This window comes from Hippocampus zosterae, chromosome 5 (assembly GCF_025434085.1).
Source record: "Hippocampus zosterae strain Florida chromosome 5, ASM2543408v3, whole genome shotgun sequence".
NCBI classification, from domain to species: domain Eukaryota; kingdom Metazoa; phylum Chordata; class Actinopteri; order Syngnathiformes; family Syngnathidae; genus Hippocampus; species Hippocampus zosterae.
In genome coordinates, this window is record NC_067455.1 from 5610969 (window position 1) to 5631201 (window position 20233).

At 45.2% G+C, this 20233-nt stretch overlaps 3 protein-coding genes across 4 annotated transcripts; 1 reads left to right on the plus strand and 2 right to left on the minus strand.

Annotated features, from left to right (window-relative positions):
• Window positions 1-559: 559 nt before the first annotated feature.
• Window positions 560-5618, minus strand: dnase2 (deoxyribonuclease II, lysosomal). 2 transcript variants are annotated; one of them, XM_052065229.1, is made up of 6 exons: window positions 5466-5618; window positions 4190-4352; window positions 3938-4013; window positions 2729-2893; window positions 2433-2630; window positions 560-1486 (listed from the first exon to the last, which is right to left on the minus strand). In XM_052065229.1, the coding sequence occupies exons 2-6, from the start codon at window positions 4343-4345 to the stop codon at window positions 1119-1121; spliced, it is 963 nt and encodes a 320-aa protein (XP_051921189.1). In that variant the 5' UTR covers window positions 4346-4352; window positions 5466-5618; the 3' UTR covers window positions 560-1118. The 2 variants fall into 2 exon arrangements, with proteins under 2 accessions (XP_051921189.1, XP_051921188.1); XM_052065228.1 differs by having other exon boundaries at window positions 4639-5618.
• Window positions 5619-7113: 1495 nt separating this feature from the next.
• LOC127600619 (G-protein-signaling modulator 1-like) lies at window positions 7114-11645 on the minus strand. The gene is made up of 5 exons (XM_052065309.1): window positions 11338-11645; window positions 9433-9650; window positions 8404-8566; window positions 7993-8219; window positions 7114-7448 (listed from the first exon to the last, which is right to left on the minus strand). The coding sequence occupies exons 2-5, from the start codon at window positions 9637-9639 to the stop codon at window positions 7308-7310; spliced, it is 738 nt and encodes a 245-aa protein (XP_051921269.1). The 5' UTR covers window positions 9640-9650; window positions 11338-11645; the 3' UTR covers window positions 7114-7307.
• Window positions 11646-13259: 1614 nt separating this feature from the next.
• pbx2 (pre-B-cell leukemia homeobox 2) lies at window positions 13260-20209 on the plus strand. The gene is made up of 8 exons (XM_052065230.1): window positions 13260-13617; window positions 15064-15137; window positions 16135-16379; window positions 17327-17517; window positions 17619-17754; window positions 17852-17993; window positions 18522-18601; window positions 19489-20209. The coding sequence occupies exons 1-8, from the start codon at window positions 13361-13363 to the stop codon at window positions 19570-19572; spliced, it is 1209 nt and encodes a 402-aa protein (XP_051921190.1). The 5' UTR covers window positions 13260-13360; the 3' UTR covers window positions 19573-20209.
• The last annotated feature ends 24 nt before the right edge of the window (window positions 20210-20233 follow it).

Genomic DNA, 20233 nt, shown 5'->3' on the forward strand with positions numbered 1-20233 from the left:
AATGCATTTTTTTTAGTATTTTAAAATATTTGTGTTTTTCTAAAATATTATTTTGCATGTGAGATTACATTGAATGTATCCCATTTTTTTCCCCACGTTCCAACAGGTTAACCAAGTTCTTTGCCACACACATCTCAAAATCTGGGTTGCTTTTCTATGGATCACCAAATTGCTTTGTTAGTATGGAATTTTGAATGTCTCTTGTACATTATCCATGGAAGCAAAGAAAACAAAACATTTTTTTTAAACTTGTGTCAACGTGTACGTCAAGGTGTGTGAAAGTCCTGGTGCCGGGACTTGGGCTGCATTTCTTGCGGTCGTTGCCGGTGAGGCCTCTCGATAGGCCGAGGCCACCGAAGCGACATGGAGCTGATGTCCCTTTACTTAAACGAAATTATGTCGTCTTCACTCCTTGTAAATATATCCAATAAATGTCCTATTTTTGCACACACAAATGTACTTTTCTAGCAACTTTGAACTTCGCCTATTAAAAAAAAAACATCTGGTGCCACACATCAACCTATGTTGTCATCTTTGCAAGAAAAAAAATCTAACAAAATACAAAATTGTATTTATTTTGGAGGTCAAGATTTTGTTGCACGTCTGTCCAAAATGTGTACATTGTGTCAATTTTGTCGCCAGTATGTCAAATTGTTTTTTTTTCCCACTTGTATTTCCAAACCTTGTTTTGTTTTTTCAGTTTTGTGTTATTTTATATTATGAGTTTTTTCACATATCTCCAAATTTTGGGAATTATTTACATGTAGTGTACCTGCTTTTCCTTTGCCACTTTCAATCTCATGATCGTGTTCATTTTCAACAACTTTCAGTTCCTTTGTCCACATTCTGGATTCTCAATGTTTTTTTTATTTTTTATTTTTATTTTCCACACCTATTTCTAATTTGGGGGGCCATTCGCTCCAATTTCTTTTCCACGTCTTTCTGACTTGCTTCACCCCCAACAAAATTCCAGGAATTGCAAGAGTGATTTTTTTTTGGGGGGGGGTGTATAAATTACATATCTGTCTGGTATTTCAGATTAAAAGAAAAAAAACAGATTCATCAATAAAACCCAAAGTAATATCAGAGCATTTATCTTGACGCCAATGTCCAATTTGTTAATTTGCCGGTTGGGCCCCAGCCTGGCACGGCTTATACTCGAGCGCGGCACCCCGGTACGCTTTCCACACGGCGACGTCTCGCTGACAAAGCGCGCCGCCCCCTCGCTTTTCCTCCGCCTGATTGCGGTTGATGTCCGCCACGCAAATCCAACCTCCGCCGGCCGCGACCGGCTCAGGGCTGACGGCCCACTTGGAGTGGTCCTTGCTGTTGTTATAGGTCAACACGCCGCCCGGGGAAAGCTGCGTGACGTCCAGCACCTTCCAGCCCAGGCTGCAATTGGACGGCAGGATGCCGCCTGAGTGGATCCAGAACTGGACAAGGAGGTCCGACTGCAGGGTGGGGGCCACCCACAACTGGTACAGGTCTACGGCAGGAGAAAACAAGAGGAGATGGGTAGGTGAAACAAACCCCAGACTCACTTTTGGCACTTGACTGCCGTGCATCTGTCCACTGAAGGTGTGCCCAAGTCCAGTCCTCGAGAGCCCCTGTCCAGCCTGTTTTCGAGGTCTCCCTCCTCTGACACACTCGGACGGAGCTTTCTGATCATCTAATCATTTCAATCGGGTGTGTTGGGTCTTGATGAACAGACTTGGGCACCCCTGGTCAAGTGTTTATGCTTTAAATTTGGTAGCACTGAGGCAAAATCTCGAGTACAAATTTCTCTTTTGAAGGACTCTGGGAAACTGATCCTAAAATGTCCACTTCCAACCAAAATGGCTGACCTCCTGCGTGTTTTGGGGCATGGAGACTTTTTTGTGGCTCTCCTTATGATTGACATCCTTTCCAAATGTATTGTTGCATCATCAAACGAACTTTAGTGCTTGATGATGTCAAAAAAGCAAATCCATCAACTTTGAAAAATGGCTGGCCTGGTAGAGCGGACTGACAATTGTTCACTTCCTACCAAAATGGGTGAATGTTTCAAGGCCAGGCTTCTTGAGACTTATTTGTGGGTCCTTACTAAATTTCATGTTGCGAAATAAAACTGGCTTCTGAGGGTGGGAGGGAGGGGGGAAGACAACACTTGATTATCCTTTGGAAGATGGCCTTAACAACAAGCCTAATTTTTTTTTTTTTTTTTGTGGGTCTACTTAAGATTGACATCCTTACCCAATTTCATGTTGCTAAATAGAACAGGCTTCAGGGGTTGAAGGTTATCCTTTGAAGCCTAGAAAATCAAATGGACCCCAAAATGTCCGCTTCAAATTTAAATGGGCGACTTCAGCTATTTTTGGGGGCTTATATTTTTTTTTTATGCGGGGGAGGGAGGAAAATGACAATGTGAGTTAAAAAATGCGCTTTTGCGTTACCGTCATTGAAGGCGGCTCCCTTGGCAAAGCTGACAAAGACGCTACCGCCTTTGGACGTCAGCGCGACACTGCGATTGGTGGCTGGGACGCGCGGGCTGCCTTTTTTGCACACGGCGGCCAGAGCCGGTGCCGCTGTCGCGAAGGATTGTGGGACGTCGCAGTCGTACACGTTGGGCTGATTGATTTGCAGCTGCTCGCCTGTCGAAGGTTCGTATGGGATCGCATTAGAAAAAAAAACTCATTTTGGTGCGCTAATTCTTCTTTTTTTTTTTTTTTTTGTCTTTTGTGGCATTTACCGATGGTGTGGAAGCGCTCCAGCGGGAAGGTGACGCACAGGTAATTCTGTCCATAAGTGGCGCCGCTGCCAGGGTATTGGTAATGTTCCGCTTGTCGCATTGGAGGGAAGGCAGGCGTGCTGTGGATCAGCCAGAAACCCTGAGACCTGTCCAGCAGCACCACACCTCCGCGCATTAAAAGAAATGCAACAAAAGGTCAGAAACTCATTCCTTGGTCAGAAGCATCAGATTCATGGAACTCCACCAACCAAATGTTTGGAACTCCCTCTCGAGTGATGTCATGACTTAGCGGTTGAATTCCTTCCGTGACAAAGCTTGACAACAATCGGCTTTAAAAAAAAAAGTTTCTTTTTGTCCCTTGAGTGAAGACAAGTGGGGAAAAAAAGCAACTCACTCATTCAGTGACCGCCATTTTCTGAACCTTTGTTACCCTACCATATGAAAAAAAAATACATAGATGCAAATAGGATTGAATGTCTGGATTCTTGAAAAAAAAATATATATATGTATATATTTTTTATATATATATAAAGAAATAAATAATATCCCTGGCACAGAATGCAATTAAGAAGCATGTTATGCCTCCAACCTCAAGGGGGCAGTATTTCTAATGCATAAAAAAAGAATTGCACTGTTTTGTATAAAAAAATTCAAGAGAACGGAGATTAATAAATTGGTGTCATAAAGTGAAATGACTGCATGTACTTAAGTATTGGTGTTGAACACATGCCTTTAAGGGGCGGGGCTCTGAGTGCTGAGTTAGTCGGAATACGAGAGTCTGGGGCTGAGTCGCAGCCTACGCCAACTCCTTGTGCATGTGCTTGAATGTTTCTCCCATCCAATAAACGTCTGAAAGTGCATTTTCAAATGTAGCTCTTCTTGCCCACATGCCAGGGCATCACGGTACCTTTATTCCTCTATTTTTTATTTTTGTTTGCCCTTCATTTAAGTGGTGTAATAAGTCAAGTCACCTGTATTTATAGAGCACTTTCAAACAGCCATCGTTGCATACAAAGTGCTGTACATGGAGCAATTTAATATGCACAATAAAAACAAATGTTTTTTGGGGGTGCGGGGGGTGATGGAATGGACAAATGACATTTTTATTCTTGTTGGTGGGACAAGTGATTTTCACATACGAGTACGTTTTGAGTTCCAAATTGGTCACAGAAGGACTTCAACTGGAGCTCCTGCTCGAGTGGAGCTCACCTTTCGTATGTCCTCCTCTGTGGTTCCGCCCTGACGGATCTTGGTCGTTGTAAAGGACGTACGCTACTTCTGCATTCTGACAAAAAGAACGAGTACAAAAAAATAAAAATAAGGGGACACTGCATATCTGAAGGTGCGCTTTGAATTACGACTTGAGCTATCCTGCCTTTAGCCACATTTCTCACAACTGTTTTTTGCGGTTAGTGAGTGTGTGAGAGAGCGGGTAGGACGAAGGATCGATCAAGCGCGTACTTTAGCCTGCGAGTAGAGTTGTCCGAGTGTCCTGCCCAGCGCTCCCGTGGTGTCATTGATGCTCCCCTGGCCGGGCGTCCAGGCGGTGCTGCCCTTGTCCAGCAGCAAGTAGTTTAAACCCGATTGTGTGCCGTGCTTCTTTGGCAGCTTGTACATGTAAAACCTCAGTCATCAAGGAAAACAAAACATTTGTCAGCTTTTTTTTTTTCCCCTTCATGTCAGCGAGGCCTCATTGATTGGCTGGCGTGGACGCTCCACTGGAATCGTCCCATCGACCGACATATTTGTCAAGGCAGTTTTTCAACAGCTACATGTGGATGAGCTTCTCGGTCAGCTTGGGTCACATTGCGCTTTGTAACAAACCACCACCACCAATTGCTAAAAAGCTACATAGATTTACGGCGTTGCAATCCTTTGGGACGGAGATTGGACATCAGCAGAGCTTTTACCAGTCGGTGGCATCTCCTTGGTCATTGTAGCAACTAATTGGAGATGTGTCGCCCCCACGTGGCAAGCAGCAAATCAGCAGCAACAGGGAGAACATCTGGAAAACCAGCATTGTAAGTAACGCTTGATTGCTCAATGAAGTTTTTTTTTTTTTTTTTTTTTGCGTGTTTCGTGATGTTTCCGTGCCCCACATCTGGACAGCAGAATGAGTTGCTTCCAAGAGTTCAAACACTTTTATTGTCTGATACAATACTTCTGTAAACCAGGTGTGCATCACTCATATTGAAAGCTTTACGAGACTCATCTGGTGGCCAAAAGACAGAGGTGCGGAAAAAAATAAACAACATGTTTCCTATTTTTGTGAGCCACTGTAACATTGTGCAGTTTGAACGTTGAATGTAAGAAAGGGGAAATGCCACATAAAAGTGAAATAACAATTCAGACAAGTTTGAATCCAACTTGACTGTAAAAAAAATGTCCTGTACTGGACTCGGAAAAAAAACGTTGGACAAGATGTACGCATAAGTTACCGGGGTTCTTATTTGCTTGCTTGATTTGATATTTTAGTTGGAGATAATTCACTCATTGTTTTGCCCACTACAATGACAATCACTTCACTACAGCTTCTCTCACACACGCAAAGTTATAAACATGTCATTTCAACCAGATACAACGTATATAGTGTGTGTTTTTTTTAATCGAAATCGATTCTTCACACACTCGCCTTCCAACAAATGATGTCCAAGTGCTGCAGTGCAAGACGAAAAGTTTCGTCGCAAATCAACCGGAAAGAAACGAAATGCATGTATAGTCCGTGAAATCAACTTGCCTCTAAATGTGGTCGTTGGTCTTCATGCGAGTTGTTGTGTTGCATTTAGCCTCCTGGCTGGAAATCGCACGGGCTTGACGTCCGGTTCATTTGAATTATTTTTGTTCCGCTATCTCAGTTGTTGGTGTTTCTCTCACGTCGAAATGCGGAAGTGAAAGTGTTTTCTTCTACTGACATTTGAAATGCGGGTTCGAATAAGCGAAACGGCTCGCTTTCGCCTCCTGGCGACTGGCGGTTTCATTTCCCACCACTTGTGACAGCGATGATCAAATTGAACGCGTTGACGCCATTACAGTTGTGCTTGTGTAAAAAAAAAGAAACATGATTTAAGTCTCTTCCAATTTCGAGGCGTAAAAAGAGAGAAGGTGGAAGTAGAAGTGTCTTTAAAATGTCCTTTTTTAAATGTACGCAAGTGAATGCAGAAGTGGAAGTCTCTTTTTTTTTTGTTTGTTTTACTGCATTTTGTTATTTGTGATCAGTTGAGGAGATCTAAACTAATACTCCGAGTGAAAAATGTTTAAATAGTGCAGAAGAATTTCTAAATCCATATCGATGTAAAATCTTGCAATACAAAAACAGATAATGGTGTATCATATATTTTCACTAGAAACAAAATAACCATGGTATTGCCTGCAATGTTAATTATGCATGCTATTTTGCCCAGTATGTCATTTTTAGTTTCTTAATTATTATTATTAATCATAATTGCATATTCGTTAATATTCTCTTGTTTTGCACAGGTTCTTTCATGTTTTGTCCAAAATCCCCAAACAAAACAGATGCAGTTACTCCTTTGGCTTAAATTTGACAGATTTATACGATTTTTCTACCCACGTCAAGATATTGGAATTAGGCATGTTAGATGGTAAATACTGTGAAGAAGAAAAAATATCTAAAATTTCAAATGAATTCTTTCTGCCAGTTTATAGCCCCGAAAGAGAGCATACTCTTTTGTCGTTTTTTTTTTTTTTACCGACACGACTTCCTCTCTAGCGCCCCTTCAAGCCAAGAATGTGTCGAGCAGTTTCATTTTTTGCATCACTTTCCCAGCAACTTGTAAAAGACAAAAAAAAGCTGAATTTTTTTTCTTTTGTCATGTTGGTGAGCAAGTAAAACCATTGAAGAGTTGACGAAGCCTTTCCGCTCAGGAGGCTTCCTCTTTTTTTCCCCCCCTCTTCTTCTCGATGTGCTTGCCTGACACTTTTTATAGCCCTCATGTTCCTCTTAATTGTTTACCCTTTCGGAGCACAACGTGAACTATCGCATATTGATTTGAATTTCCCATTTGCAACAAATGGCGGATGAGTTTTGTACATGCCTGCAGTGTCGCCACGCGTCACTCAACAACACCATACGCGTGCACTGTCTTATTTTTATTTGAGGAAGTGACACAGCATCCCGCCTCGAGCCCGACTTCTGTCATCAGTCAACAGATGGAGCAGAACTTCCTCCTCCTGCCTGCCAACCGACTGGACCGCAAGGGACGCAAACATGCCAAAAGAAGGTCAAAGTTTAGCAGGACTTGCCATGTGGCTCATCGCAGCTGCCCACAAGGATCCCAAAGCCAGTTTCAAAAAGGTTAGTGAGTACATTTTCAGAGAGGTGTCAAAAAACATCTAAGAAGGAGAGCTCCAAAGGGAACAAGAGGCCGGGATGCACTTTTCCTTTAATGAAATGCTAGACTGAGAACAATCCCAGTCATCAAACACAAGTCCCCCCCACCCCAACCTTAAGCAGACATTCAAGAAGGTGTGCAACTTGGTAAGCAAGCAAAATGCAAATTTTAAAACTTTTTTTTCACATTTCAAGCTCTTTTTCTTGCGGTTGTCGTCTTCCTGGTGGTCATGTTTGCAGGATGCAAGGCAGTTCAGTCCTCTGCTCGTCCATGCGTCCACCCTGGACCCTCAGCAGCAGCGAGAAGAAGTCGTCGTCATCCATGGGCCCCGGAGCCCGGCTACGCTGTTCCTCCAGCCTGCCTTGAGCCTGCGCCACCGCAACAGAAACAAAAAACAAAAAAAAGTGGTAAACTCATGGATTATTGTGTGTGTGTGTGTGTTTGATCAAAATATAACATTTACAAATAGCGTCTTTTCATACTAACATACAATGTAAAACATTGAACAGAAATGAGAGTGAACATAGAGCATAGAGGTGAACAGAAATTAAAAGAGGCCCCAGAGTAACTCTTAGCACTCAAACAAATTGAACTTAACACACATACAAAATGAAAATACAATAATAATCTGAGGCATATATTTTATCTGCGCTGTCATGAAAAAAAAATGGCGCTCATGTACTTGGCAACGTTCGTTGCTTCTTCTTGTAATTACGCAGAAATTCTTCCAGTAGAGCTCAGTGCTGCCCCCGTGTTATGTGTGGCACAAATGTGGTACTACACCAAGAAGAAGTGAATGTGAAGCTTTGTAAAGCGCTTTGGCCGTCACTAAAGCCAGGAAAGAAAATGATTTTTTTAGGGGGGGGGGGGGATGCCCATTTTGCATCCCAAGCAGGAGTTGGCTGTTCTGACCTGCGTGGTGAGGATCATGTCGTAGAGCTCCTCCTTGGCGGGCATCTTGGGGGCTCTCCTGGCAAACGAGAGCTGCTTGAGACTTCCTCGGAAGCTTCGGCCTTTCCGCTTGCCCCGCGGCGACCTTTGCAGCTGCGCCCGCTGCTCATCCAGGCGGCGTGCCTGCGCCCTGGCCACCAGTTCGAAAAACTCCTCGCGCTGCAGCGACGTCATGGATGAGAAGATCACTGGCAACGACACGGCATAAAACCGTTGCGGATTACAGACTTTCAAATCCTTTCAGAATCAACGATTCTGTTAGTCCGTCGATTAAACAAGTTGCCGGGTAATTGGACACAAAGTTTGCATTGCGGTTGATTGAAAAAAATCCTAATTGAATGCTGCATGCGCTGCCCCTGGAACACGTCTTACCCCTGTGCGAAGGCTTGGCGGTGTTGGGCTCGGAGTGGCATCGCCTCCTCATGCCGCCGTCCAGCATGAAGGAGCAGCGCTGGTCGTTGAGCCGGCGGCCTTCCTGCAGCGTGCACAGCAGCTCGTACAGCGACTCGGGGAACTCTGACGGCGGGAGGCCGGCCTGGCAGGAGCGTGGACGGAGAAAAGGACCCCCCACCCCCCCCAAAAAGTACTCATTCAATTTCTAGATTCCTTTAAAGAGCCTGTCAGCCCAATTCTGACTTGGTGACTTGGAGACTTGGTGGTTCTAAAAAAACATTTAACACAAAGTAATTCCAGCCTTTATTTCTAAAAGTTAAATGTAATGTTTTTGTAAGCCACTGTAGCATTATACGCAATTTTTACATGAATCGCGTGTTTAAATCTCGGAACTCAAACTGCAGTTAAATAATGATTCAATCGATACATAGTGCACGGGAACATTTGTACCCCAAAAGGTTCACAATGAAACCGTTTTTAAAAACCGTGAATAAAAAATAACAATCATAATAATAATAATAATTAAATTATGTGAAAGAAAATTGTAAATAGTACTGAGATTTATCCATTGTGTTCATATTGTATTTAATTGAAAGATGTTTGTTGTTTTTTTTTTTTTCTTTCTCCTTCTTTCTACCTACATTCTTGCTGCTGGAGGCTGTAAATTTCCCCAGTGTGGGACGAATAAAGGATATCTTATCTTATCTTAAAGACAACATTTAATGCTTCTTTTGCCTACCACTTTCAATCGCTTGTATTTTGGGGGTCAAATTTTTAGGCGCCCGAGACGGATTGATTGGATTTACTTTCGTCTCTATGGGAAATAATGCTTTGGATTTTGTATGATTTTGGTTTTAGTCCGACATCCTGGAATGGATCCATCACAAAATCCACCATGACATTGTGAAGATTCACAATAGAGTTGTGCAAATTTTAAAACCACAATGATGAGTATTTTTTCCTCTTTGCTCCTATAAATTCCACATTTAGTGTTAGTAGTGTGTTCACCTGTTTCCCATCCCCCGCATAGATATCTAACAAGTGACGCCGAACATCCGGGCTTCCCTCCCGCTCGTGTGCTTCCTCATCCTCTTCATCCTCATCATTTAAAGTCTTCTCAGCAGCTGCGCCATCTTCATTCCTGGCTTTTTCAGCAGCCTCCATCGGGGCCGCCGCACCTTGGGTCATGTGCCCGTTCAGCTCGGCGCTCGCCATCAATTTCCAGCCTTGTAGGGGCGAGCACACAATCGGAGAAGTGGGGTGAGTTGAGATGAGGCGGGCCGGTGCCCCTTCCAGGCGCCGCGTGATAAAGTGACTTGAATATGGAGAATTAGGATCGAACCTCCTTGGACCCCGAACTCTTGCATGACTGTACTGTCCACGTACATTCAGCGAATGAGTTAAAATTGTGAAATGCTTTGCATAGCAATATCTAGAATAGCAACAGTAGAAGTCACTTCACCGTGCTTCCCTAAATTAGAACCTCAATTAAATTGTCATATTATTTGACAAAGAAAACAACGAATTATTTTTTTACTTGATGAAACGTCCTCATAAGTGGACGCCAGGCCCTTATAGTCCAAAATTTAACAGTTTTGAAAGCCAAAGACGTCATGTCCACACACATGGACGCACAGGTCCCAGCTTTCATTGATTGCTTTCATTGCTTTGGGGCACAAATGTTGGTGCCCTAGTAATAAAATATTGTTTGTTGTTTTTTTTTTTTTAACTCATTCAGTACCAGCCAATTCTAGACCAAGTCTGAAAAGACGTTTAAAACCGTCTTTGGGAGTGAATGAGTTCATAGTGCTTTTATGAATCCTCAAAGCGCTTCACACGTTATCTAGTTTTTTTGTGTAGCCACAGGTGCCCTGGGAGAGGCTGACGCAGCCCCTGCGACGACCCCCCACCCCCACCCCAAACATCCACTGTACACCGCTGTGAGTGACACTGGAGGCAAGGTAGGTGAACCCTCTTGCCCAACAACACATGACTAGGAAAAGAGCAGGATTTGAGCAGTCAACCCTTACAAGACCACCAGCGCCGAACTCGGCCATGGCCGCCCCTTCGGAGTCTGCCTAGCAACAGGTTACCGTGCTCCGGGAGGTTATCGGACTTTCCCACCAACTCGTTTTGACCTCTCTTGCGGGTGTGGGGCAATGCCCCAAACGATATCACCTTATTAATTCTGTCTAGCAAACAAGCTGCCAAGATTTGGGGGCGGGGTGGTCCTTTGACTTCCCTGACTGACCAACTCTGTCCTCATTGGTCCTTGTGGCAAAGTGCCCCATGTTGGCAGGAAAGCAGCAGTGTGTTAAAACTGATGTTGTCACTTATAGCAAAGTGCAACATTCTTCCTACAAGCAAATCGCTAATTTTGTGAAGTGCTTTCTTTTTTTTTTCCTTTTTTTTCTCCTACCACCTCTCCCTGTCCATTCTCTTGGGTGTGCGGCAGGGCCCCAAGTTGCTGACAAAACAACACTGTAGAATTGATTGTGAATGCCAATCTTTTTTTTTTATAATCGATTTGGGGCGTGAAGGATGGTGCCTCGTGAGTTGCTGCAATTCAACAAACTCTTCCGACAGCAAAGCGCGTGTACAAGCGATGACTGTAGAGTCCTTGTCCGTAGCCTGTAAAAGTCTTTGGGTGTTTTCCCCCCGATAAAAAGCAATACAGTGCAAGTCTTGAAGGGTCGCATTGTCGAGAGGAATTCCCAGCCTGAGCGGCCATAGACCAGGCTACTTGTCGTCTTTCTCTCCCGCTCTTACAAAACACAAACCAGCCCAGCAGGTCGCAGCTTGTCGCCTCGCTGATGTTGCCAGCAAAATGAAACTTTTTTTTTTTTTACATTCCTGCGAACGTTGTCAAAGGTCAAATAGTAGTCGAAGAATGTTGAGTGAATCCAAACTTACCTTTTTGCCTTCTGTGGCTTCTTCTAAAACATCGCCACAGTGGACGTTTGCATCTTGTCAAAAGCCTTGATGGAGCTCAGCCAAAAAAACGAATAGTTGGTGTTGTGTGTGTGTGTGAGACTTGCTTCACTCACACTCGTGTGTCTTCCTCTTTGAGCCGCACACAGCCCACTCCCGCGGCCATCCGCGTGCCCACCCCCTGTTTGAGGTGGATGGCGGAGAAGCAGTCAAACAAAAGCAGAAGCGAGAAACGGCTCCTCCTCCTCCTTCGCCTCCTGGCCTGGTTTTCCTCCTCCTGCTGGGCCTCGATGAGGTCACCAAGGCGTTGCGTTGCAGAGGAGGTTAGCTCCTCCGGTCGTGTTGAAACAAGCGGCAGAGCTTCTTCTGACAGCGCTGTGGTTTGGCCTCACTTCCTGTTGATTTGCAGCCGTCAAAAAAAAAAAAAAAAAGGAGAAGTTCAGCTGCGCTGTGTTTTCATGACTTGAAGTACATAAAATGGCAACACGGCGATGGTTTCCTTATTGCTCGGGCTGCATCATGGCCCATTATCTCAACTCAAGTCAACTTTATTAATAAAAAAAAAAAACAGATGCTTGCAAATCAAGTCAGACCGAAAAAGAGTTGAAACAATCCATTCAAGACGTAAAAACAGTTACCGTACACAGTGAAACAATGGTTCCGTTTGGGAATGTGTATTATATTAAGAATGTTCTTGTTTTTTTTAATCCAAGCCACTATTATTGTTATATTTGTGTTCTTCTGGATGAAAACAAAAACAAAAGATCACGTGCCGTCTGGAATTCTACCCTTACACACTGTTCGTCGTGTGCTTTCCTCATTTGTCTATATCCAATGATGAACTCCGGATCTTTTCATCATGTGTTTATTGCCTGTCTGACATGAATTAATGCATGATGAATTCTTTAGACAAGTTTCAGAGAAGAGGAAACTCATTTTATTTGCTCACTTGCATTACCTGTTTTTGCACAAGCAGATCTGTGTCATGGCATCCTCTGACCTTTATATGAATTGAGTCCGTCTTGATCATCTTTATCCTTTTGGACTATTTGGCGATTTCCCCCGTGACCCTTCAAAGACCAACAGGTGAATGCTTCATGTCCACAACTGTGGTGGTCTCACAGACAATGCTCGGGTTGCTTTTCAAGCTCTCTCTTGAAAACTGTAATCACTGTCCCATTAAAATAAGCATTCATACATTTATGGCATGTACAATGTTGAATGTTGACATGAGGAAACCCATGTCAACATTCCCATTAATGGTAAATCTAAAAGGGCGGCCCGGTAGTCCAGTGGTTAGCATGTCGGCTTCACAGTGCAGAGGTACCGGGTTCGATTCCAGCTTCGGCCTACCTGTGTGGAGTTTGCATGTTCTCCCCGGGCCTGTGTGGGTTTTCTCCGGGTGCTCCGGTTTCCTCCCACATTCCAAAAATATGCATGGCAGGCTGATTGAACACTCTAAGTTGTCCCTAGGTGTGAGTGGGAGTGCGAATGGTTGTTCGTCTCTGTGTGGCCTGCGATTGGCTGTCAACCGATTCAGGGTGTCCCCCGCCTACTGCCCGGAGACAGCAGGGATAGGCTCCAGCACCCCCCGCGACCCTAGTGAGGATCAAGCGGTTAGGAAGATGAATGAAATCTAAAATTATTGATATCAGATTGTGCAGAATGGCGTTGTAAAGTATTTTCATTTTGGTGCAAAGTCATCCTATTTCGAGGTGAAAGAATGACATCAAGACTGCGTTTTATTGAGGCCCGTTGAAGCGTCAAGGAATGTATTATTATTATTATTATAAATGATTTTGGAGAAATGAAGCAACGGCTGCCACTGGCGTATAGAGTCGCTCGCGTAGCTCCTGATGCCAGCCGCTAGGGGGCGTGTGGCCGCGATGCCTGCCGGCTGGTGGCCGCCTGGTGGAGTGCGGGTGCGACGGCGCGGTGGCGCTGGTGCGCTCAGTCGGCCAGCAGCAGCAGTCGAGGTCGCCGCCACTGCGCGTCGCTCGACGAAATGTTGCAGCAGCAGCCGCAGCAGCCTTTGACGGCCAACGGGGCCTCCAACGGCCGGGGCCTCCCCATGAGCGGCCACCCCGGGATGGCTCACCGAGCCCCTGCGCCGCCTCCGCCGCACCACCGCCCCGCCGACGAGCCGCCGGCGGGCCTGGAGAACGGCGCCGAGAACGGACACGAAGTCCGCCGGGACATCGGCGACATCCTGCACCAGATTATGACTATCACCGACCAAAGTCTGGACGAGGCGCAGGCAAAGTCAGTCAACGTTTTGCGATTTCGTTGGAATTTGACCAACTTTATTTTTGACGCTCTCAATTGACAAACTAAAGTTTGTTCCAACTTGCATTGATTGTTTGTAGCCTTTAGCCACGTGCTAACTGTTCGCTTCCAACCGCACCCTGTCAAACATTAAAACGTGAATATATATAGACGAATTGAATAATAATTCAATTTTGGGGTTTTTTGTGTTGTTTTGTTGGGGGGTCGCCTGTACTGGAGCTAACCTGGAAGGTAGCCATTGTTAACTTGCTCGGCTAAGCTAACGAACGAACGCTAAGACGCGAACGGCCGCAGCCAAGCTGTATTAAACCCAATTTTTTGACTCGGCATTTTTAATGCGCGAGATAATATAAATAGTAGAAATAATTCCTACAACGCTTCTAAGCTCTCGTAAATTGCCCGTTCGAGCCGCTTGTGTTGACAAGCGAGATTCTTGTGGCTGTCAGCGGCTGTGTTATTAGCACTTAGCCCGCTGCTAACAAGAGAGGCATGTTCTGTTGGTTTGTTTTTTTTTCCAACAACTTGTTTTACATGTCTGTGAACATTCTGCGAGGGGCTCGGTTAGTAGCTCGCGTTCCAAAATGCCGAGTTGTGGCGTCCTTTTTAGCGAGCTGCTCATTCCTTACCAACTTATTCCGGATTTCTGTGAGCACTCACCTATCTGTAAGCTTGCTAAGCAAATTAGCCTGCTTAGTACTGACTTCCAGTGCCTATGTTGTTAGCACCCTTTAGCTCCCTTGAGAATGGAATCTTGCTTATTTTAATATTTCCACTGATTCCTCAGTTACCTTGAAAAAGTAACAGTTACTTGATTTAAAAAGTAAGGATTTTCCACCATGATCCAATCATTTCTATACAAAATTTCACAAAAACAGCGATAAGCAGACACCTCTGCATTTTCGCCGATGTTCCCCGAGTGTTTCCAGAAAGAACCAAAGGTGGGAGCTTTGAAAAAATGGGGATACTCATGCAGCGTGTTATAGAGGAGTCAAATTCCTTGTCTGTTCAGATTATTCTGATTGGCAAAGTTGTCAAACATCATCGCGGCCCAAGTCCTATTCCAATTGAAACTCTGAAGAAGGCAAGATCTCAGTTGGTCTTGCGTATTAGCTTCAACTAAGAATGCATTGGTTGGATACTTGGTCAGAAAAATATGCCACATACAAAGACACTTGCCATCTTCTTCCCGCATACTTTCTTAGGAAGACTGTCCTTGGCGAGTTCTCAAGAACCGTACTCGACATTCTGGATATTTTTGTAATCGTTTTATTAACGGTCAATTCCTTGTTTGTCAGTCAAGGCGCTTCTTTGGCTACGTTTGATCAGTTAGTGTTTATCCACCTCTGTACCGTCACCTTGAATTAACCTCCTGTCTTTGAATACGATGCTAAGTGCCTCGTGTCTTTGCTGTTGTGCTCACAGGAAACATGCGCTCAACTGTCACAGAATGAAGCCCGCTCTGTTCAGTGTGCTGTGTGAAATTAAAGAAAAGACAGGTACACGCACGCACACGCTTCTCTTACCTTTGTCATGCTTGTGTGTGTGTGTTTGTGGGCTTCTCTCATCAGCAGCCAGAAAGCTGCACCCCCTTTTCAAACATTGGCTTTCAAGAGAGACAACAGCTGACCAAACAGACGTTTAGCATAATGCACACACGAAACGACTCAGACTCGTTCTTTCAGGCGAGGTTGGGAGTCACTTCTCATCGGCTCTCGAGTGCTGTCGGAATGTTTAGTGAGTATTTAGTGAGTCCTTCATTTCATGCCCTCTTTGGATCGCACAATGCATCTTGGAAAGTAGTCATCAAGTGGGGTTGAAACGCTTTTTGGAGTCAGTCACGTAGCTCAGTTCAAGAAAAAAAAAAATTCCCGGGACATTTTTCTGCTTCGGATACCCGTTTATTTACCCGTACACTGTCAGGAAGAACTCAAGCTAACAATAGTTCATGCTATTTGTGACAGGAAGACGCTGCCAAAGTGATGACAAGAAAAGAAACTTCAAAATAAAACCTTACCCGAGCAAATAATTTAAACACAGCATTGCCTAGGACACTTTTATTTTGAAGTCTCGACACACTGCCCGGCCGTGTGTTGAGACGTAGCGCCCAGAATCCGTTTGGGTCATTTATAGTGCTTCACACACAGACTTAAAAAAAAAATACACATCCTGAAATAAAGTTCAGTCATTAAAAGGCAACTTGATGACGCTGACTCTCTATTGTACGGCGCCTGCTGCCGGCGTTTAGCGACGGCTCCAGCATTCGCCGCTCGCAACGCTGTCAATCCTGTCAACGAGGATGGTTTCTTAAACAAGATTTTCATTTGAGTAATGACTGAAATCTAAAAATCCCTCAAGAGTGATTCGGGTGTACGATGCAATTCATTTCAGCCCATTTCAAAATACCCGCAATATCTTCTGTGAACAACGCTCCACGATAAACGGGACTCGACAGAAGTGAAAGTGAGGAGTCGTGCGCCGCCGGTCTGTCCACAGGCCTGTCCATGAGGAACAACCAAGAGGAGGAGCCTCAGGACCCCCAGCTGGTGCGTCTGGACAACATGCTGCTGGCCGAGGGCGTGGCCGGTCCCGAGAAGGGCGGCGGGGCGGCCGCGGCCGTTTCGGCGGCCACCAGCTCGGGCGGCATGTCGCCAGACAGCTCCCTGGAGCACTCGGACTACAAAAGCAAGCTGGGCCAGATACGCGGCATCTACCACACCGAGCTGGAGAAATACGAGCAGGTGCGCCGCCATCATCTCTCTAAATCAGGGGTGTCCAAACTTTTTGCCAAGGGGGCCAGATTTTATGTGGTAAAATGTCGGGGGGGCCGACCTTGGCTGACATTCTTTCCATTGAACAACAATATTGTTCAACAAATTTTAGTAAGCCAGTCTGTTTCACATTTCCATTTTTATTTTAATTTCAACAATCTTAAGAATTTCTTTTGGTTCATTTGAAACGGGTATATCACATGCAACTGCTTATTCACTTGACTTTTTCTTAAACAGAAGTCTCCTGAGTGCAAATTGATTGATTTGAAACATAAAATGTATCACCATGACTTTTCACCAGTCAAAAAACCTTTGACTCGAATAACGGGGAAATGAACAAGCAATACACATATCCACAACTGCAAGGATCATTTGAAATATGACATCAGTCAATATAAACACGGAGTGATGTCTTGTTAACTCGTGAGTGATGCCCTCTAGTGTCTAAATACTATTACTCATTTAGTGAATGCTATTACTCATTTAGCCACTAGAGGGAAGCAGTACTCTATGAAACATCACTCACCAGTCTACGAGACCTCAGTCAATGCAACACGTGTTCCATTGCGCCCAACCTGCGGGCCAGACGGCACTGATTTTATGACAGGGGCCGAGGGCCGGATGAAATTCGACCGCGGGCCGGATTTGGCCCCCGGGCTGGGCTTTGGACATGCCTGCTCTAAATCATACGTTTCATAGCAATATGGAAGTTGTGGCCTGAATGTGAGATGCTGGTAATATCTTCATTTCTTGGTGCCATTTTGTCCGTTCTACGCGTGTTAAGGTTCGGCTCGGTGAGTGACTCGGGGTGGGCGGGGGGCGTCAGGGAATGACAGTAGAATTGCCCCCGTTCCGAGTCCGTCTTTCGAGCGGTCAACTCGTGGCCGTCACATTTGAACATTTGTGGTCCGGCGCAGGCGTGCACGGAGTTCACCACCCACGTGATGAACCTGCTGCGGGAGCAGTCGCGCACGCGGCCCGTCACGCCGCGCGAGATCGAGCGCATGGTCGGCATCATCCACCGCAAGTTCAGCTCCATCCAGACGCAGCTCAAGCAGAGCACCTGCGAGGCCGTCATGATCCTCAGGTCGCGCTTCCTGGATGCCAGGTGAGCGCCGCTAGCCGCGCCGCAACGCTAGCCGTAACTTTAACAACACCTTTTACAAACATCGCGGGCTGCTCAACGGCCATTTTTTTATGTCCCGTCAGGCGTAAGAGGCGAAACTTCAGCAAGCAGGCTACCGAGGTGCTCAACGAGTACTTCTACTCGCACCTCTCCAACCCGTACCCGAGCGAAGAAGCCAAAGAAGAACTCGCCAAACAGTGCGGGATCACCGTCTCTCAGGTACAGGCGTGGGACTTGAGTGGGACCTAATTGAACATATATTCCATCCTTGTATTCTCGCTAACTTGGTTCGCTACGCCTCGTTCTTTTCCGGCAGGTCTCCAACTGGTTCGGCAACAAGAGAATCCGCTACAAGAAAAACATTGGCAAGTTCCAAGAGGAGGCCAACCTGTACGCCATGAAAAACGCTTTGGGAGCGAGACAGGGCGACGACTCGCCACACACGCCCAACTCAACAGGTGCGCCGCTTCCTTTGTGCTCGTCCAATGGATTTATCGGGGGGTGCGAAGTGAATTTGGGGCGGTCCGCATTTCAAAGTCACAGCCGCCAAAGGAGAGTTTTATCAGTGAGACAAAGCCGTCAGGAAGGGGAATTTTCGTGACGACGCGCAAAAATAAACAACAGTGACCGACGCGCGAACTGGATACGGCGACATGTTGCTACCTTCGGCTAGCTTTGATAGATTTGGACCATCAGCGGCGGACCACGAAATCATACAAGGGCAGCGATGCAAAGGGACGCTTTGTTTGGCGCATTATTAAGGGCAGTTCTACGCGGAAAAACGTGATGAAATGGAATTCAAAAGAACGACGCAGGTGAATGCCGCTCATTCTGTTGTGTCTGCCTTGGCCACTTGGGGGCAGTATAAGACAGATGGAAATAAACTACTGAGGACCCAAACAAAAGTGTAGCTGCCAATATGTGAACGTGCAAGTCGCGAAGGGTGCACTGTGCACGGTGAGATGATTTGGTGTGTGCGCTTTCAGGGTCGGGGTCCTTCTCCGCCGACCTGTTCCTCGGGGTCCCGCCTGTCAACGGGGAGGCCGCCTACCAAATGGGGGTGCAGGTACGCGGTGCCGCAGCCACCACCACAAGCATTTTCATTTCCGTTTTCCGCACCATTTGACCCGTTTCTGCAGTTCATGTTTATTTCATCCATAACGTCAAATTGATTATGATCTAAAAAAAAAAATGTAGATCGGAAGATCTTCAGGTAAATTAAATATACAAAAAAATAGTTGAATCGATACATAAAATGCAACCAATTTAAATTCAACAAAAAACACTTTAGTTTATTCCACAATAACAAGTTAGCAATATATAAGATAAGAAAACCTTTATTAGTCTCGCAATGGAGAAATTCCCGATTCACAGCAGCAAAGTTATGAAAGGAAGAAGTAAATAATATTTAAATAAATTAAGCAAAATATATGGGGTGGCCCGGTAGTCCAGTGGTTAGCACGTCGGCTTCACAGTGCAGAGGTACCGGGTTCGATTCCAGCTCCGGCCTCCCTGTGTGGAGTTTGCATGTTCTCCCCGGGCCTGCGTGGGTTTTCTCCGGGTGCTCCGGTTTCCTCCCACATTCCAAAAATCATGCGTGGCAGGCTGATTGGACGCTCTAAATTGTCCCCTAGGTGTGAGTGTGAGTGCGAATGGTTGTTCGTTTCTGTGTGCCCTGCGATTGGCTGGCAACCGATCAAGCGGCTCGGAAGATGAATGAATGAATGAAAACAAAATATATGAAGAGACAATATAAAAACATCTTCCACTTGCACAAACAAACAGGCAGCACCAAACCTTTTCCCGTTGTATTTTTTTCCAAAATCATACATTCCAAAATGTTTTTGCATTTTGGGTAAAAAATAATTGAACCAAAAATAATGCGCATGTGTAAAAAAAAAATAGGCAACACAATCTTTGCTCAGATTTCCTCCTTGTTTGTGTCGTCGTCAGGCCAACGGGAGCTGGCAGGCTCGAAGCTCGCCCCCGCCAGGGACCTCCCCACCCCACAGCGACCAGTCAGACAACTCGGACTGATCAACCCCAGCCCCAACACACAATAGCACCCCCACCACCCCCCCTCCCCTCCTCTGCCACCATTGCCAGACAAAAAGATTGAGGAGTGACAAAGACAGAACGAATGACATCACACTCACTGCCCCACTCAGTCGCGCTTCTTTTCATTTTCCCTTCTTGGCTTTTGTGCTTTTTTTTTTTCTTCCTGTTTTTTGAGTGGAGGTGGAAGTTTGTGTCGTGTGCATGCAGGGTGTGATTTCTTATTAATATCGCCATCAGGGGTTGTCATTTTTCCACTAACATTTTAAGTGTGTGCGCGTGTATGTACCGATTGCATTCTTCTGGTTTGAAGCACACGAAAAGTTCAACATAGACTAGAGTACTGACAATGTTGCTGTTGGATGACTTGAAGAGAGCGAATGAGGGCAATAGAGAAAATCCAAAGACTTTGTATGTTGTTTATCTTTTTTTTTTTCAGATTTTGTTGGGGTTTTTTTTTTAACAGGCTTATGTGTGTATGAAATTTATTTTTGGGGTTTCTGCTTTTGTTGTTTTTATAACAGGCTTGTGTGTGAATGATAACCGTTGTCCTTTTTTCTGTACAGTGAAACACCTGTATTCTCTCTACCTCTTTTACAATAAATATGTGTATTCACAAGCGCGGGCCACATTCTCCACTGTC

Bases quoted from the DNA above. Each gene is read 5' to 3' on its own strand.
- dnase2 (XM_052065228.1), bottom strand. From the start codon at position 4,910: ATGCACACCTGGTTTACAGAAGTATTGTATCAGACAATAAAAGTGTTT. The intron at 4,353-4,638 runs GTAAAAGCTCTG...TTGATGACTGAG, and splicing joins CAAGGAGATGCCACCGACTG to GTTTTACATGTACAAGCTGC. The intron at 4,014-4,189 runs GTACGCGCTTGA...TCTTTTTGTCAG, and splicing joins AACTCTACTCGCAGGCTAAA to AATGCAGAAGTAGCGTACGT.
- LOC127600619 (XM_052065309.1), bottom strand. From the start codon at position 9,639: ATGGCGAGCGCCGAGCTGAACGGGCACATGACCCAAGGTGCGGCGGCC. The intron at 8,567-9,432 runs GTGAACACACTA...CGCTCCTGCCAG, and splicing joins ATGCGGGGGATGGGAAACAG to GCCGGCCTCCCGCCGTCAGA. The intron at 8,220-8,403 runs GTAAGACGTGTT...TGTCGTTGCCAG, and splicing joins CGCCAAGCCTTCGCACAGGG to TGATCTTCTCATCCATGACG.
- pbx2 (XM_052065230.1), top strand. From the start codon at position 13,361: ATGTTGCAGCAGCAGCCGCAGCAGCCTTTGACGGCCAACGGGGCCTCC. The intron at 15,138-16,134 runs GTACACGCACGC...GTCTGTCCACAG, and splicing joins TGAAATTAAAGAAAAGACAG to GCCTGTCCATGAGGAACAAC. The intron at 17,755-17,851 runs GTACAGGCGTGG...CTTTTCCGGCAG, and splicing joins GCGGGATCACCGTCTCTCAG to GTCTCCAACTGGTTCGGCAA.